The sequence below is a fragment of the Trachurus trachurus genome (assembly GCF_905171665.1).
Source record: "Trachurus trachurus genome assembly, chromosome: 21".
In the NCBI taxonomy this organism is placed as follows: domain Eukaryota; kingdom Metazoa; phylum Chordata; class Actinopteri; order Carangiformes; family Carangidae; genus Trachurus; species Trachurus trachurus.
In genome coordinates, this window is record NC_139899.1 from 26,768,964 (window position 1) to 26,783,354 (window position 14,391).

Below are 14,391 nucleotides of genomic sequence, written 5' to 3' on the forward strand. Positions count from 1 at the left end.
AAGCCAAGGACGCAGATTTGCATGTAGTATGTTTATAGGGGAGACGGCGGCGGCAGGTCTCATGTGAAATTCATCGAGATACGTCTGGAAATAAATGTCATGTTGATTTGCACAAAGAGGCGGCAGATGGTTAAAGAAGCATGAGCAGAAACGTCACCCCAACCCCAAAACCAAAAGCAGATTCATTAGAGGAGACCTTTAACCAGCTCAGCTGAATTATTCGGCTTTAACTGTAAATTAATCAGCAGAAGCAATTAGTGCTACTTAGTTGAAAATATAAATTCATAGTAATGACACAGCTGCTGCATTTTATAGTGTATGAGTTGAAAAATTAACTAATAAAAATCAACTAATAACAATAAAAGAAACATGGTAATTAAAGGAATGATTTCATATTTTGTGAATGATGCTTATTGGTGGATGGAGTAAACACAAACTAAACATCAGTCGTCTCGTCTGCCTCCTCCACTCTGACTGGGTTCATGTAACCTCCCTGTTGATCCAGAATTATATGTAGAATGAGCCAATTATATGAAATAATCTCATCTCACAGTCTCCCTGCCTTTCAACTTGGACAACCAGGGATCCACGATAACTATCGGTACCGATAACAGCGAAGTCCGATACTAGAGCCAATTATAATCAGCCAGCGTTGCCTTGATTTCACTCATTTTCAACCATTTTTCCCCCTAAGTTGATTTGAAACAATAATAAATGCAGATTTTTGAAGAGTCATAACTTGTTGTGATTACAAAACAACAGTAGTGATGTTGGTTATATTATTTTGTTAAGTCAGAGGCAGAGCTACAACATTAAATTAAGTTCTGCAAGATATCAGCAAACTGTCCGATGTGTGATGACACATCGATATTACAATGACGATGTGATACATAAGTGACTATTCATGTGTGCATATAGTTCCAGTGTCTTTCTGAGAACGACTCACTAAGCTGTAGTACACACACCTGGCCTGTAGTGGCGCTGTAACTTTGCCACACTAATACACCAAAAACAGAGAAGAAGAGTGGAAAGCTTGCACGCTGTAAAACAAACTCCAACCACTGTAAGTTGACTGAACATGAGAAGTCGGCCAGAACAAAAAATGCTGATTGATGCCAGGTGGACGCTCTCAGGCGCCGTATCCTACAGACCCGATAGAAGTCGTCTTTGTTGTTGTTGCAACTTGCGTTATGTTACGTTGCGTCTAGCTGTGTGGCTCAGGTTATAGGTAAGAGGTGTATGAGTGTGAAGTGAGTGTGAAGGCATGGCGCCTGTAAATACAACTTACTCATCACATTTCATAATAATCTTTCAAAATAAGATTTTTTATTTCTAGGGCAGTGTTCTCCTGCTTGTTATCTTTACCTAGTAACTTATTTAATAGTTGCCAGGCTTTTCTGCAATTCCCTTTAGCCCCTTCAATAGTATTCATAAAAAAGTGAGCTCAGTAGTTGTGTTACGTACCTTGTTGGGTACATACAACAGGCAGCCCAGAACTGAGACTCTGTTTGAGTAGTGAGTCTCTTGTCTTCATCGAGGTTCTACTGCTGTTTAACTGTTTTTATGTTTATTGGACTACAGACGGAAATTAGCATCTTGCTATAATCCGGCACATTTACATGTTATGTCCATTAATGTGCACTGTCCCATTCAAATAAACAAATAAAGTAAAGTAAATAAGATTAATTGGTCAGCCCTAATTATATTCATATTTACTCACTACATTTTAGTCTTTCTTAACCTCAGATGACTATAAACTATTAAAAAATGTAAACAACATTGATTATGAGAAGCAGGAAGTTATCGTTATCGGTGGAGAAATCTTTTTTTTTATAGTGCATCCCTAGAAATATGAACCACTTTTGTCCTAATCTCAGTTTACAGTCTCTTTATTCCTTCGACCTCTGACAACCATGGATGGATGGATGACCCAAAAAAAGCCCACAGACCCCTGCTGAGAACAAAAGGGGACAGAGCGTTTGCATTGGGGAGCCCCAAACCTCTGGAGCGACCTGTCCGAGGAAATCAGGTTGTTGGAGCCTGTGACCTCCTTTAGCCGACTTGTTCCCTTCAACGGTTTCATTTCTCTTTAAATGTCTCTGCTTTTCATGCTCCTGATGGTTCCAGTTGTTCCATCTCTCCTCTTGGCTTTGAAATGCATTGATTTTTTTTTTTTTTTTAATAATTCTACGTTCCTGCTGCTTTTGAAGTTTTTTGAAAAGTGCTCTATAAATAAAGACTATAATGCCTCCAGCTGTCGCCAGTGCACAGGCGAGAAAAAAGAAAGAAAGAAAGAAAGTAAAAAGCCCCCTGATTCCAGTCTTTATGTTAAGCAGCTGCTCAGAGTGATGGCGATGGTGAGTGGACCTCTAAAGGCTTTTTCCAGTCTGATACTGACCACTCAGGGCACTTTACCGACACCTGGACGCACACTCTCCACTGATGGAGCAGCCATCAGGGGATCCAGTGTCTTGCCGAGCGTCATGTGGTCGTGCAGAGTGCAGGAGGCAGGAATCAAACCTCTGACCTTCTGAGTAGGGGAACAACCTGCTCCGCCACCTGAGCCACAGGCGCCTGAATGGGAACAAGGATATTTCCTTCCCCCCTCCCCCTCCGTGCAAAAAAAAAACAAAAAACGACTGTTGCTATAGCCTCGCGTCACTGTGAACTCTGAAATTTGTCTGCATTCTGGTTTCCATCTTCTAGCGGATCCAGAAATCACCAAATTCACCAAAGTAAAAGTGTTCACCAACATTAAAGCAGAAGTAAACGGAATATTTGTGTTAATATAAGTCTTAAATAGTTATATATTCCGATGGCAATCACTTAAATAGAGTGTTTGGTCTGAAACACGGGTCTGTCAGTCACTCTGTCAGAGAAAACTGTCCTTGTATCCTACAACCTTTATCCAATGAGGAGAGAGAATGGCATAAAGGGGCGGTCCTCTCTGTGTGTGCAGCCAAGGGATGCGCGTGAATGTGGTGACGTAGGGACGAGGGCGGGGACTGCTAACTCCATCAGCTGACAAGAAGTTAGCCAAAATGACCGGATCGCTTACTTCTGCTTTAAATTAAAAAGTTTCACCGCAATTTATTAGCTTGGGGCTTTTATTTTGAAGGAAAGGCCTGTCTCTCTCTTGCTCTGGATCCGGTTGCTTACCAATAAGGCCCCAGAATAGTTGCTCTAAGTCTTAAAAACGACAACTCTTCTACTTCTCCTGCTTCTTCCTATGTTCCCTATAAAATGAAGACGATGCTCTTTACACAGTGAAGACATCCACACGGCTGAACTGGAAACCTCAGCAACATAACGGTTAGCTCAAATGAATCCGTGGATTTTCTTTTATTTATTTATTTTTTTCAAAATTTGTTTGCTCCGAACCAATACGGTAGGGCGGCCAAAGATAAAAAACCATTTCCCTTTTTAATTCCGCACGATTGCGGAGGTCGTGCTCGGCGCATTCAGACCGAGACGTGGCGGTGTCTGCCGAGGTCAGAGTCCTATCAGTGGCGGCGCCTGCAGGCCGGCGCGCAGCAATCACAGCTCTTTGACTCTCAATGTGATTCCTCCATCAACCTCAGGGAGATTGTCCCATTGAAATTCCATTACAGCTTCCATCATGACGTCCCCCTCTCTTCTCTGCACCTCTCTGCCTCTGTTGTCAGTAAAGGCCTTTTAACGCAGCAATCAGACATTAAATGGAGGGGGGTGGGAGGGGTGGGAGGGGTGGGAGGATGGGGTGTCTCAGATGAGATGGGGCTTGTGGCTCTTTGGCCGACCGGTCTGATTTGTGTAGGAGGTTGACTCTGTAAATGAATCCGCTCGCACACTTAGGCCTAATGACACAGTAGCCGCGGTTTGGCAATGAATGTGACGATTGTTTTTCGAGTTATCCTCTCCCTCCATTTTCTCTCCACAACACTTTGAATCCGACTGATCAGATGTCATCAAATCACAAATCAGCTGAGAGACGAAACAAAGAGAAATAAAGATAAAGCAGCAGCAGCAGCAGCAGCAGTGTGGCTCAGGGAACATCACTGATGTTGATCTTTTGGCTCTTTTCTGTTTTTATATTTATGGTTCCCTGATGATGCATCCTAGTAACTGATGTGCTACTGACTCTTCCTCTAAAAGGATTTGTTGTTTTACATGATACAGTTATTCTATTAGACCAGCAGTGGGGCCACGATGAGTTTTATAATTTGATGGCTGGGCTAGTAACAGGTGGATGGATGGAGAGTGTTTCTGTGAACTAATATAAGTGACATGTAAAAACCCAATAACCTACGTACATTGAAATTACATTCAGTCTCAGTGGGATCTGTGATGTTGCTGATGGTCATCCCTTTTTTCTGTTGCCAGTGTATCAAAGTTTGTAGTCTTTGCTATAATTTGGACAATGTTGTACCAACAATATTTTACGTGCCGGATTAAAAAGCCTAACCCGCAGAACTCAGTCCCATACCTGTATTACACTATGTACTGTACTAAAAATGTGCAACATGAATGATAAGCAATGACTTTAAATCTTGTGCCATCATCAGGTTAGAAACAAACAGCATTTCTAAGCTCAGTTTGCAAGTGTTGACATGCTAATGCTAATGCTAATGCTAACGCTTGAACCCAAGTAAACATTATGCCTTGTTTGATTGTTTCCTAAAAGTCCTTCAGTTCCCTTCTCTGGTCACAGTATCTTGTCTTTATTTCAGCATGGATGCCACTGATGCTGGTGTGCATGGCTGCATGCTCACCACTTACACCTGTCTCAACAACTTCATCATCTTCTTCCTCATTTTTTCTGCTATTTTGACTCACTGTGGCCTCAGCTTACCTTATTTCAAATTTCCATTTAAAGTTTAGATTTTTTTGTGTGTAGAGCCTTCTGAATAGGGGAACCTCAGGAGCTCTCACAGATGTAAACATTACACCTAAACTGTGTGTTAGCCCTGTGCAGTTGACCTATCTCCTTCTTCTTCTTACTGTTGTTGTCATTATTTGTTTTGTTTTGTTTTGTTTTGTTTTGTGTTGTGTTGTGTTGGCCATTAGTGTTCATTTAAATTCAGCTGAGTTGTTGCATTTGAAAAGAAGGAATTACAAAGTGCTTTGAAGCTGAAGTTGAACCTCGATGAAGAATCTCAATAATGAGCTGGATATTTTTCCCATGAAGCTCTTATTATTATCATTATTATTATTATTATATTATTATTATTTTCTTATTTCATTACAAAGTCATATTCTCTAAACCCATGGCAGCCTGATGAGATCGAGCCTGGAGGTTTTGGAGCAGTGACTCTTATTCAGGCCTATATCACAGCGGACATTTACATGAGCCCACATACAGTGTATTTATACCATACATCTCTGCTTGTCATTATAACCACAGACTCCGGTCCACGCAGTAGCTCCATACACTTTACCACTCAACTATAGAATTACAATGAAATCCAATATACGTGTGATTATCAAATTATCCCATATTACTCTGTGACTTTTCTCTTCTCGGTGTTCCGGACGCCCACTTTCTCTTACTCATCCACACCGGTGCCCTTTCTCTTATGCTCCTTTTTCCCTTTAATTATATCAATTTTCTTTTGTAAAAGAGACGTTCTGCACAGTGAGACGGCTTGTAAATGGCATGGCACATTTCCTACATTTCTGAGCTTTCTTGTAAGAGAAACATGTGAACCACACTGAGCTGCAGGAAATCATTTGGACAGAGTCTATCTGGATCCACAGGTGGGGTGCTGAGGATTTCTTCCCGGACCTGGTACTGTACAAAGTGTATCCATCCCCAGCAGAGCCACAGATGTATCTGTGAGTATCTGTCAGCATATGGTAGTTGAATTTATGTTGAACTGCATGTGTTTGAAGTCATTTAGAAACAGCGTCACACGCTTCATGCGTATCTGTGTTCGAAAAATCTAATTTCTCCCTTTAGTCACGTGTTTATGTGAAAAGAATTGGATTTATTGTTATCATATTTAAAAAAGAAACACACAAAAAACCCCAGACATTCATATCTGTATCAGCGTGAAAAATCCACTAACAGTCTGGCTCTATTCATTCAATTCAAGCTTTTACATCTTCAAAAGGAAGATCTGATGCATTTCACAGTCCATGTGCACTGAATGCAGCAGCTGACTCTCTAAAAAGCGCATGCAGCGTGGCGTTAAAGTCGTTAAAATCTCAACTCTAAAAAAAAAAAAAAAAATCTATCAAACTTACCACACTGTGTATCTGTGGCTTGCGCCTCTTTGCCAGGTCTATGATATTGATCCCGTTGTAATACAGGTTTTCCATGCAGCCGTGGAAGTTCTTCCTCAGAAAGGTGCCGGGCTTGCCGGGCAGCGGGATGCCTCCGAAACTCAGCTTCCATGAAAAGAAGAAAAAACAAAAACAAAGAGGCAGTGAAGCATTTATTACTGGGTACAGAGGCTGATCTGATATAAACAAGCATCAAGATGCATATTCATGATGCCATTTTCATAAAAAATGATAGAAAAAACGGAAAATTTACATTCTGCTCTGTATTTTTACTGCATGCTCAACCGTCACCAGAGTAAACACAGCCTCTGAATACACCAGGCCCACACATTACATTTATTCTGACCGAATCCTGCATAAGCAGCTGAGCCAGTGATTCAGCAAGTGAGAAAACAACACCCACTCGCAGAATCCAAACATACACACACACACACAGACACAGACACACCACGGCTGCGATATGAATACAATATGCGTACAATGGTTTGGCCCGCGCGGGACCCCGACCTCGGCGCCATCTAATGTCCCTGGGATGGAGAGGGAACAGCAGCTGCGAGCCAATGCCTTATCGCCCAACATCAGTGCCCAGCCTCACTAATGCTCCTGTGGCTGAATGGCAGCGAATCCCTGCAGCCGGGGTCCAAAAGATTTTTGAAAACCTTCCCGGAAGAAGGGTCCGGCCAACTATTGTGGATTTTTTTTTGTGTGTTTTCTTTTATTTATTTATTTATTTTTTTTGCATCCTGGCTGAAATCACAACTTTCACCAGGACATTTTTATCAGCGATCAGTTAATTATCCTCAGCTAATTAACCTCCTTCAAAGCGAGCTGAGTCATTTTACACCGACCCCCTGGATGAGGGATGGCTGCCCACACGCAGATGTAAAACATAATAGCCTATATCAGAAGTGACTGTGCTCTGTGTCACTCATTAGTGGATATTATTACTATCACATATGCACATCCTCTGAATATATGATACATTAACACATAATACCTCAAGTAAAAGGTATACAGTACATGTATATGGAGTATACATTTTGAGTGGCATAGGAAATGTCAGTGATATATATTTAAATCATACATGAGTTTAATTAGTTTATTTTGAAAAATGATATGACTTTACACGTTTTTCTTAAATATTGACTCATTGAATTAATTTCAAATGAGTCAATTTTCTCACTCTGGGAAAGTGGTTTCTCTAATATTAACATATTACATAACATACAATATAAATACACATAGATGATTATAGATTGTATCCCTAGACATAAATGTCAATTCATGTATAAACATATATTTTTTACTGTATGGTTAGTATGATAGGTTGCGTAAAAAAAAATCCTTCCTTCATATACAGCCCTGTCAAGTTACGAAGTTATTATCATTATTATAATAATAATACTTATTATAATATTGATGTGTTGCTCAACTACGGAGACTATTGCTGTCAATTAATATCTTAATTACAGTGAGAGAGCCTCATTATCCCTTACATAGATTTGCATCAGGAACGAAAATAACAATACAAACATTTCCTTTCATGTCTTTGAGCAAAAAACTTTCCCCAGCCCTCGCTGTGGAGTCAGAGAGAGTTAAAATGCTGCACACAGGTTATTAGAGGTTGACAGTCCACTTGGCAGTCTGTTATCACTTTCAAATTATTATGCATTATGGACAAGCCATTTCAAAGCATGTCTGTTCTCTTGGGCTTACATAGACTAGACTCTGTTTACCATAGCGCTCCAAGGCTAATTACTAACTGGCTCATTACTAACTCCACAGCTCATCACTGCGTTATCAATGATGATGTTGTTTTGGCCTGTGCTGGATAAATTCATTAGGAGGCGAGCTCGCTTTTTACAAAAGCCGCCGTCGCTACCTCACCTTCAATTTAAGTTAATTGAATCAAGCGGGCCGGGCCTCACCTCGTAGTCCACCTCCAGAGAGTGTCCTTCTCCTTTGGTCTGGAAGTGCTGCGTGTGGGAGTCCACGGTGAGGTTGACCTGCTTGTTGAAGCGCTCTATGTGGACGGCGTGCCAGTGCTGGTCGTCCAGCAGGCTGCCCACGGTGACGGCGACGCGGCCGCTGCTGAACCTCAGCCTGCTGTCGTCTGAGGGAAAACACAAAGGGAAACAAACAGGAGCAGGGTGAGCGGGTTCACGGAGGAGGAGGTCACGGTGTGTGTGAATGTGTGTGTGTGGGAAGCCGGGCGGACCTCAGGTGTATGGAGAGGTCAGAAGAAACCCACACACACACACACACACACACACATACACAATGATGCCCAATCCATTCATTCAGAAGGTGTATAACATAACAGAAAGAGATAGATGTGTATCAAGGTAGGACACTGAATAAATGATGAATTAGCAGCAGAAAAACAAGAAAGTGTTTCAATTATTTATCTACCCAACATGTCAAATATTTTCTAGTTTTTAAAGGGATAGTTCAACATTTTGGCAAATTCGCATATGACCATAATCCCTATACTCATAGCAGTAGGTTCATTACCTTTAATTATCGGTGCATATTGTTTTGAGAACGGCGGGGCAGAGACGTAAGCTGCTCAGTGAACACAATGGAGGTGAACGGTACATGTCCGCTGTCCCTCATCAAACTCATCAAATACACAATCCAACAACTCCAAAACACTCTCATGGAGTAGTTGTGACCTGCACATTCGCCACGCTATGAAATAATCACGTATAATTATGTAACATTACGACACATGAAGGAAATACTCGGAACTACTTGCACTTTTGAAATCACTCCACCCAGCAGCCGTGTCTGGAATGTAGTTCCGGCTACGCATTTGCCTCGAAATGATTATTTCATAGCGTGGTGAATGTGCAGCTAACAGCTTGTCCACCAGAGCGTTTTGGAGTTGTTGGATTGTGTATTTGATGATGATGACCTGTACCGTTCACCTCCATTGTGTTCACTGAGCAGCTCACGTCTCTGCCCCGCTGATCTCAAAACTACATGCACCGATAATTAAAGGTGATGAACCTACTGCTATGACTATAGGGATTATGGCAATGGGTGAATCTGCCAAAATGTTGAACTATCCCTTTAAGTGTTTCAATGTAACCAATGGTTCATCTCACACATTAATCAGACTGGAGACAGAGTTCTGGTCTGATATGAAAAACATTAAAGATGAGATGGGTGCATGACATTCATCAGATTGCTTTGATAACGCTCAATCATGGAAACTAAACTCATCTACAAAGGCTTCATAATGAGTAAGAATTCACCAAGGACGCTCATATTTCAGATTTAATACTTGTGGAAAATAAAACATTAAAAGGAGAGAGAGGGAGAAGGAGATAGAGGGAGAGGGAGGGGGTTCACCTAGGTTGAGGTAGAGGTCCAGTCTTCCTCGGTGCAGCTCCAGGGTGATGTAGTCTCCCCTCTGCCCCTCTCCGTGCAGCAAGACGCCCTCGGCCTGGTGGCTCTTGAACCGCAGTGAGATCACGTCCTTCACCGTGGACATGGACTTCTGGTTGAACCGATACAGCAGCGAGCTGCGGCCGTCGAAGTCGGCCACGTACGACTCTGGAAAGTAAATCAGAGAGACTCTTGAGGTTGGCCCGACGGTCTCCAGTCTGTAATAACAGAAATTGCTACAAAAATATAGTCACTGTTGGAAAATGTCCTCCGACAATTTAATCTGCCTCATTTTCCAAAGAGACTCTGAGGCTCTGTTTCTGGACATGTTTAAAAAGAAAAAAATCCTCTTTTGGTTTTACTTGCTCTGAAAAAATATGCACATGGCATTAAGTGGTTTGCCCAGTGAAAGATGTTTGTTAAAGTGACACTTTTCTCTTTCATTTTTTAAGGCTGAGTGAGTGTTAAATTATTTACTTTTTCAATACTCAAAAGAATTAAATAAAAAATTCAAACAAAAATAATTACCAGCATGGACAAAAAGCTGGTGTAATATACCACCACTACTTTTCCACCAAGGCTACTTGTGCTGTTGCTGCTACTATTTGAGCTTTTTTCTTCCCCTCCACAGTAAATGCTCTTTTTCTAACCCTGAGGCAGCAGATGGTTTGTTACACAGAACCATCAGGGACGGCTTGATTGGAAAATGTTTGAGAGAAAAAGCGGCATGCACACTCAAAAAAATATATATTTGGCAGGTGTTTGGGTGAACAATCTGTCAATTGCACTATGTGGTGTGTATATAGCTATATTTTTCTTTTTTAAGGTCATGTCATGTTTACATCACTGCTGGTCGGAGCTTGAGCCAATGATTTCCTGCTACTAAAGCAGCGTGGTTTGACCTGGGAGTGAATGCTGACTGTGGCCTTTCACACTGACAGCACAAGCCTGATGTTTGTGGGTGTTAGCGAGTTTCTGTCCCGGGTTAAAGGTCCAGCTGGCGTGTCGGAAGACATCTCTGTTACCTCCTATTTAAAAAGTTGCTGCCTGCAGGATGCTGAGAACACATTTGGTTTGGTCATTAGCTGGGAGCTTTTTCCATCTCTTTCATGAGTTTTATGAAATCTTTGACAAATCACTGCCAACAATAAGAGACCAAACCATGAACTTGAGTTAAATTCAAGTCCACACAGATCTGATTAAACCTCCCACGACCTGGGCACGCTCTTTGTATTTCCTAATATAGCAAAGCCTTGAACCTGGTATGAGAACATTCCTGCACTTGCATAAGAAAAATGGCAGTGGTATAAAAAAGAATGCATCTTTGAAATACCGGTAATAATAATATAAATATAAAAAATACAAAAAAAGAAAAGAATGTACAATAGAAATGTGTCAATATAAAGAGTAATATCTATCCTAATTTCCTTTGCCTTTGATTCTCTCATTTTATGTATGTATATTATATATATATCTATGTTATGTTATACATAAATAAATACCCAAGACCCAATGCTGCGTTCCATTATTCACTGAATCAAGTAACTACTACTACTACTACTACTACTACTACTGGTACAAATTGGTAACAAGTCGGTGAAGCCCCCAACCCTTATGTAACATTAAAGCAACATTATAATAAGTCTAATTTAATGCTAATTTAATGACACAAAAGGTGGCTGTGTAACGTACAGCTTGTATTTCATGGTGATGCACGGAGCAGCCATCTTGGATTGTCAGCTCTGGCGTTAGTGGGGTTTCCTTGAGTTTCTGAGTTGGACTCTGACTTCAGGGTGGGATGGGGGTGGGGGTGGGGGTGGGGGCGTCTCTAAGGACGTAGCCGACCATAATCACGTGTCCTCAGTGGCTGTGTGTGAAATCATTCACTACTCACTATAGAGTTGAATGAATACGCTGTCCGAACATATTGTGTGAATTAATATAATAAACTCCACAGTGCAGCATTAAATATAGTGTATTGTCACTAACCAAGCAATATACTGTATATATATCTAGACCATAATGCATCATGCTGAAAGATAGCAGACAAGAAATTTTATTTTAAAAACCCACCGGACGGCGTTTATCTGGTGTGTTTTAATTGTGCAACAATAAAGACAGAGTAGAGCCTGACAGTGTTTTTCATTTGACCAATGAGGTCACTATATAGTCCTCTATAGAATTCCTTATATCAGGGGTTTTCAACGTTTTTCAGGCCAAGGACCCTCAAACTGATGGAGAGATGCAGCAGGGACCCTCTATTATATGTACTATTGTATGAAATTGTGTTTCATATTAACCTGACCTAGTGCCTTGTATAAACGTACTTTGTTATTGTGCATTCAGTACTACACTATTCTATACACAGGTTCATACATTGTATAATATGTTTTTTATTTTAAATAAATGTGTATTTTTATTTTCCAAGGTCTAGTGAGTAGGTGGCTGTGCCTCTGCCATTTTATGAACAGACCTTGTCAACTGATACCAATGCTGATATCAACAATATCTGTCAGTTGCATGATCATTTCTGCAGTAATTTTAATGTTTGTTTGTTTTTTGTTTCTATTGTCTTATCCATTTCCACTATTTTATCTTATGCCTGTTCACTGTTTTTCTGTATGATGTTTTCTTCACTTTCTAATTGCTTTATTTTTCAATGATATTTTATTTGTACTTTGTGAAGCACCTTGTAACCTTGGTTTTGAAAGGTGCTATAGAAATAAAGTTTATTTATTTATTTATTTAATCAATGATATGTTTTTATTTTAAACATAAATGTGGAAATGAAAACATATTAAAGAATTGACTAATCAACTACAAATTTCACGACCCCCTGCAGTACAGTACCTCCCCTGTTGAAGACCTCTGGCCTATACAGTGAGTAGGGAGTAGTGAATGAGATGAGAGTATATTCTGTAATTACTCCCATTGCCAGAAAGGACGGACAGAAGATTCGCATTGCAGGTTTAATCCCAGCCGCTGGCGTTGCCTTCAGTAATGGAAACTACCTATAAAATTCTGCACATGCATCAGGGTGGTCCAGTCAGAGGCAGGACTGCCTTCCTGTAAATGTGAGATCACAGTCTGCACATTCTGACCACAGCGGCATCAATGGAGCCTTTTTCTCTTGTACCATCAATGTCTATCAATCCATCCAGTTCAACTTCCTGAAACCTGGCGTCGTGCTCCCCCCGTGGCGTGACTCATCTTCACCTTTAATGAAACACAGCCACGACGTGACGAGCCAAAACGTCTGCAGCACAAAGTGTCTTCACACCGAACTGCTCAGACGTCGCGGGTTTTGTCGGTTCACCTGCAGTCTGTCTGTCACGAGACACGCGGCTCTGTTAATCACTGTTATAACGCGCGCCAACGCCGCCGCCGACACCGCCGCCAGCCAGGCTGTTACAGCAATCTACAAGAATAAGGTAGAGCACAAACATTAATAGATTTCACCATGTTTGGAGGTTGGTCATCATAAAACTGCTCACTGTGGGCTATTCTGAGGGTGTTTCACAGTGCAGTAATTCACCGGCTCATCTAGTTAGTGCTGCTTCACAACGCGTGGGAGAGGTTTTCTAAGTGAATCCCCATTACATGTTTTTTTATTGAGGCCTGCTCAGGTTATTAATTTCACTGTATGTGTGAGTGTGTGTGTGTGCGTGTGTGTATGTGTGAGAAGCTTTTCCTTTTATCACATGCTCCACACTCCACAGAGGTCCGGCGTCTGTTTTTGCTTCTCATTAAAATCCAAAGTATGGAATTACTTTAATGTGGTCTTTTTTACTGTTCGATCTTTTGAGGACGGTTATTCCAAAATAACAATTTAATAATGTTATTCGAGATCAAAAAGACTTTCTGTGCTCAGAGCCACCCGAGCATTAACAGCAACAAACATTGGCAGTGAAGATGGAGCGAAGTTGAGGGAATAAAGCCAAACACAGAAATATTGATTCCATTAAACCAAGTTTCTAAATGTCCAAGCCCTATCAATATTCATATTGAGACCAATGTTCTACTTTAATTTTCCATTTTATGCATCTAAGTATTTAATTGAAAGGCAGCTGAGTTATCAAAAGACATCAAATCCACTCCAGCCAAAGAATGTTCCTTAAATCTACTTAGGTAGCTGCATTTAGCAGCAATTTAGCTGCTTTATTTGGGCGTTGGAGAAACTACAGTTTCTGGCAGTTCTGAGTTTGCTTCATTTTTCAGCCTCGGCGGTTGATGCTTGGTCCTATAGCTCAGTGATTTCACATCCAGGATTCCTAAACTGGCTGTAATTAGACCATGGTTCACCCTATCAGATGTTTTATTACAGAAAGTTTTTGATACAAAGTAATTATAGATTCTGTCATTGTGTTTCTTATGGCTCCTTTTCCTGGGCTAGCTAGAGTATTCTCTGGGGCTGGGCTTGAGGTCAGAGAAAAGTTGGGGTGGGGAACGGGGAGTTAACTACTGCACGATATGAAATGTCAATTTTGTTAAACAACATAGCCTTAAATAGCCATAGCCATAGTTCCTATTTAAATATTAAAGGTTTAATGTGTAGGAATTCCCCCCATCTAGCGGTGCGGTTGCATATCTGAACGTATTCTTGATGTTGCATTCACGTGAAATCGGGCAGACGTCAGACAGACAACAGACGCTGCATGTAACAGGATAAACAAGCCTCTATGTAAACAAGTGGTCCGCCAGCACGAGGCAAAACAATACAGTTGTCATGGTGAT

General features: G+C 41.0%; 1 protein-coding gene across 1 annotated transcript in view; it reads right to left on the reverse strand.

The window, feature by feature from the left end:
• cntnap5a (contactin associated protein family member 5a) overlaps positions 1-14,391 on the reverse strand; it is a 126,344-nt gene that overhangs the window by 70,810 nt on the left and 41,143 nt on the right. Inside the window, exons 5-7 of the mRNA XM_083997498.1 lie at positions 9,622-9,825; positions 8,193-8,377; positions 6,226-6,369 (exon numbers count right to left, since the gene is read on the reverse strand). Coding sequence (XP_083853624.1) covers positions 6,226-6,369; positions 8,193-8,377; positions 9,622-9,825 — 533 coding nt within the window. The remainder of the gene's footprint in view (positions 1-6,225; positions 6,370-8,192; positions 8,378-9,621; positions 9,826-14,391) is intronic.